At 48.4% G+C, this 4,805-nt stretch overlaps 1 protein-coding gene across 1 annotated transcript; it reads right to left on the bottom strand.

Moving 5' to 3' along the window:
- Positions 1-1,351: 1,351 nt before the first annotated feature.
- LOC121045996 (putative zinc finger protein 66) lies at positions 1,352-3,108 on the bottom strand. Its single transcript, XM_040499546.2, has 2 exons — positions 2,770-3,108; positions 1,352-2,009 (listed from the first exon to the last, which is right to left on the bottom strand). The coding sequence occupies exons 1-2, from the start codon at positions 2,772-2,774 to the stop codon at positions 1,352-1,354; spliced, it is 663 nt and encodes a 220-aa protein (XP_040355480.1). The 5' UTR covers positions 2,775-3,108.
- Between the last annotated feature and the right edge of the window lie 1,697 nt (positions 3,109-4,805).

Consider the following 4,805-nt stretch of genomic DNA (forward strand, 5'->3'; position numbering starts at 1 on the left):
TAGTTCAAACGTATCTTTTTTCACGTCGGCTCACTCCTGCATTTCCGAGGCCGCGAGAAGCGCCGCGGCGGCTTGTTTCCATCTACGTCGCTTTGCAAACGACTGGCACGGGGCTTTTACCAACGATGACAGTTGTGTTGACTTCGTAGCGATCGAGTTTGTAGCAGTCAACGAAGCGTTTAAATCCTGTTAGCGTCGATATACCACTGCACGGACACGAACCCCAGACAAGCGGTGGTGGAAGGGTCGCCCGCGTTTATGAGAATCAGCTTGAACACTACACATTTACACACAGACAGGACAGGACATACACGGAGCTGTCTATCAACGAGTGGTTAGCCTGTGTTTGTTATTAAAAATCCACGTGCTCCGAACTATGCCTAGCTCTCTAATTGGTTGTTCGTTTTGCCGAGGACGCCGTTGCCATAGCAACAGCACCGGAAGTCATCGTTTCTCCGTAGGAGGTCGTAACTTTCCTCCTCTCACTTAAGAACGCGTTTGTGAATACCGTTCTCGCCTCATCTTACGATGATCGTAACTTTACGAACTTCGTAGCTAAGTTGTCGTAGGTAAGAGGTTCTTTATGAATCTGGCCTATGATCTGTGGAGGTTCAGCCATCCGCGTGCGTGGAGCGCAGGTCGTCCAGTACTGGCTCGGCTGCCGTTGGATATCCTGTGGAAATAGCGATGTTTGTGGTGTTCGTGACGAATGGCTGCAGCAGCGCCTCGTCGCGGAGCCGGAGTTGGCGTTCAAAATACATGCATGACGATCCGCACAGAAGGCGGCGCATTCAGCAGCAGGATCTCAGGACAACGAAGACTGAAGTGAACAAAAGCATCAGAAGTGGAGACAAAAGGCACCCACACCGTACTCTGCTTCGAAACACATTCTGCTACTGTCTCCCGACTTATGAACGTGCCCTGACGGTTTTACGAGAGACCGGGCAGGGGTCTTGTCGGTTTTGCAATAGACCGGCAATACTCGTCACTCATTCAAACCTGATAATGAGGGACAGCTTATTCGGGCTACCTGCGTTACCACATGTGTTTGTAGGGTTGCGACGTCCGCATGAAAGCAACGAAATGAAACAACGTTTGCGGATCCTATACTTTATGTTCAGACGAATCGACAGTCGGGCGACATTCGTTCAAAAAGACCAACACTCGCGTGCCATCCAGGCAAACGGACAGTGTCAGTACTGCACACGTTGAAAGAACAAGGAAGTGCAAAAAGATACAGGATCATGACGAGCACCGGGTACGTATATTCCGAAAACGAATACGAGATTAGTATGAAACTAGCGCAGGCCCACGTGCCCCTTGCGTGGTGGCCGAACGACATTTATCGCTTTCAGGCTCTCTGGATACTAACGAACGTGGACATATACAGCAAAGTATGGGCGCACTCGAAAGTTTTTGCATCTCTCTCCGATACTAATGGTGACAAGCGATCATTACCGGAGTTGCAGCCGGACGGTCCACCGTTCTTCGACAAGTCTTCCTTCGGAACGGTGGAATGCCGACGGCGAAGCGGCGATCCGCTGAAAGCTGCTCCGACAGTTCCCGGGCTGTGTTCCTCATCGAAACCGCATTGCCCTCCTTGCTGTACTGGGCGTCCCTTGGCTATGCTCTGCACTCGCACGTTGGTAATCCCGTGAATGGCACGCTCGTGCCTCTTGGCGTTGCTCTTGGAGTTCGAGGTGTACCGGCAGCCCGCCACGCTGCAGACAAATTTCCTCTCACCAGTGTGAATGGTCAGGTGTCTTGTCAGGGCACCCGGTCGGCTGAAGGGACGCTCGCAGAACTGGCAGTAGTAGTCCGCCTCGGAGTGTACCTGCTTCCTGTGGCTCCTCGCGTCGAACTGCGTCCAGAAGGCGTGTTGGCAGCACACGATGGCCGACCTGAGACGCTCGTGAATCTTCTTATGCCGAGCCAGGTTGTTGCTCCGGTCGGTCGCGTAGCCACATCGCGGTACGTCGCAACGATGTCGAGGTGAATGGTTCCGTGCACTGGGGAGGAACGACATCGAGGTTAACTCTGGTGTCACGACGAATAAGGGTTGATGATTGTTCACATGCGAACTCGCCACTCAACGGATTCGGGTTGGGAGCCAACGGCACCGACGAGTGTTGTATAAAGGGGCATGTAACATGGTTTCGAATGAGTGGATTCCTTGCCGATCGCTTTATGAAAAGCGCTAGCGCCTTGGGGAAGCTCGGATAGTCAAATTTGATCGACCTTTGCGTAAAGGCAGTGTGCTTGAGGAATGGCGAAAATGTGTACGGAAATAATAGAAGGGATATAGAGTGGGACGATTAATACCCCTGTTTCACGGACATTTGAAAGGCCTTCCGTCCAAAGGCTTTTCCGGAGTCTGCGAACCAGCGTTTGCCAAGGGGCGCACGCAGTTGAGATCGTGAGCTCAGTCGCCGATTCTTTGAAGACCTTTCAAATTCCCGTGGTACAAGAGTAAAAAAATAGGTATGCTATTCCGTCTTTTTTATTCATTCGTGTACATAATCAGTTCCGACAAGGAACAGGGGAGACATGACCGAACGGCGAGAGGTAAGGCCGGTAATTTGTGGTCGCTACATTGCGGTCTCTGAAACGGCTGAATATGTTAGATGCCAAATGCGTTGGAACAGTTCAGCTTTTTTACGCATAGACATTGCTAATCCTTTTCTGGGAATCTTAAAAAAATAGTTAAGGGGGTATTCACTGTCTAACGCTTCGGCTATATGTAATATAAAATTTCGAACATGGGCTTACCTCATTTTCGCCTATTTGGAGGGACCGGTGCTAGCTCTTGCAGGCTGGAGGTTGAAGAGACACGGACAGCTGGATGGGAACCTCAGGCTGTTCTTGTACCCACAGCCGAACTCTCGACCCATTGTTTTCACCTTTGGTGCTTTGTCCGGCCAGGCTTCCATATCCATCTAACCTTAGGTTATTCAAGGTCATCTTTGACTTCAATTCCATCTGCGAATTACTTGACCCCGTTTTTGTGAGTGTGTTTGTGTTAAGAACCGTGAGGACATTTCGACGACACCGATTGGTGGAATCTTTTGTTTGAAACGTGGATGATCTTTCGTTGGTAACCTTTTGTGTAGAAATAATGTTGGGCGGATGAGGCTTTGTGCGTCGATGTAGAATCTGGTGGTTTCTGAAGACTGAAGAGAAAACGTTGCGGCAATGCTGTTACCGGATGTACAAAGCCAGTGGGGAAAGGGGGGGGGGGGGGGAGGGAGAGAGGGAGACTATAGAATTCCGTGCTGATTTTCTGTGTAACCCGTCGTCGCAGTTTAGATCTTGAGTGTCCGTGCATGTCCTTCCCAGAGCCTTTTGTCCTTCCCTTCTCGTTTTTCTTTTTTTTTATTTATTTTTCGATTAATCGCCATTGTGCGTTTTTTTTTTCTTTTTCGCATGTATAGTTTTACGTTTGAGTGTTTTCCTTCGGCTGTTGTGAAGTCGATTTTAGTTCCCCGAAAGGCTTAATTGTGTGTTACTTTCTGCGGCCGCTAAACCAGTTTAGAAGCGCAAGATCGGGCGCTGTTGTGCAAGAAATATTTCTTGACACCCATGGATAATTTGGGTCTGAGTGTCGGGAGCATGTTTTCAGTTTTGAATATACTCGTATAAAAGAAATGGAGCAATAAGTTGAGCGACGCAGATTAGCGAATACACATACACGGTGAAACATTGGTTTGGTTGCTCGAATTAGTGAAGAACTTGTGTTTATCTTGTTCTGCCGTGATGTCCACACTAAATGTCTGCTACGATCGGGGTGGCGACTCCTTGCTTGACGTGCCGACTGCCCGTTTGACGTGGCGAGGTCGTTTAACGCCAAGCTTTGCAAGTGATTCTGATAACTACAGATAGTTGCAATTGGTATTCATAAAACGTGTGCGGCGATCGGCTTTGAATGCGGCTTTATTCGTGCGCGAAGTCGTGTTGCTAGACGCCGAATATAGGCAAAACTTCGCATGCTTGACTGGCTCATTTGAGCAGCTGATTAATTACTGCGTTCAGACTGCAAAGTACATTTCAAAGTGACAATATCACGATATTTTTGTAGTTAATTCTTGTAGCAATTGTTTTCCAAGGATTGATCATTTCAGAAACTGCGTTCGATAAGGCGTGGGAAAGTTATTCGGCATGTGAATACGACTTATTGAAGAATAAATTTTACTTAATTTGGTGTAGCAGATTTTAATAAAGTAGGTACGCTATTTATTTCTGTGTGTAAGTGTTAGAATCTGGCAGGACTTAAAACAACCCAGTGAGAATTGTTTCACGTGACCAGTATTAACATATGTGATAGCGCCATCTTTGCAAACGGAAATGGCCACTGCTTTCGCAAAAACTGCTCCCAGGCTTGCAGCCTATACCTGCCTCGCGTACTGTCTGCAACCGGTTAGCGAGTTTGGCAGTAAGAAATTTTGCGAGCGTAGCGACTAGCAATTTGTGAGACCGTAGTAGCGGGACCGCCGACAACTGTGTACTGCGTGTTCCATAAGCTCGCGACTGATCGGGAATAGACTATACCATAACAAGGGGATGCTAGCGCCACCCTTTTTAACTCGCGTAGTTACGAACACTCACTTATCTTGCACAACAACGTGGCTGCGAGCGTGTCACTAAAACAAATAAAGAACGGTGCACGACCGAATTTACTCTCACTTTTAATATAGGAATGGTACCGCTCAGTCTCTTGTTTTTACTCCGAAATAACATCTCGGCGCATAAGGGAAATAACATCTCGGCGCGTGGTGAAGAAAGGGCAGTTGTATTGCGCCTACGACCTC

The sequence above is a fragment of the Ixodes scapularis genome, unplaced genomic scaffold (genome assembly GCF_016920785.2).
Source record: "Ixodes scapularis isolate PalLabHiFi unplaced genomic scaffold, ASM1692078v2 PGA_scaffold1__304_contigs__length_218370807, whole genome shotgun sequence".
Taxonomy (NCBI): domain Eukaryota; kingdom Metazoa; phylum Arthropoda; class Arachnida; order Ixodida; family Ixodidae; genus Ixodes; species Ixodes scapularis.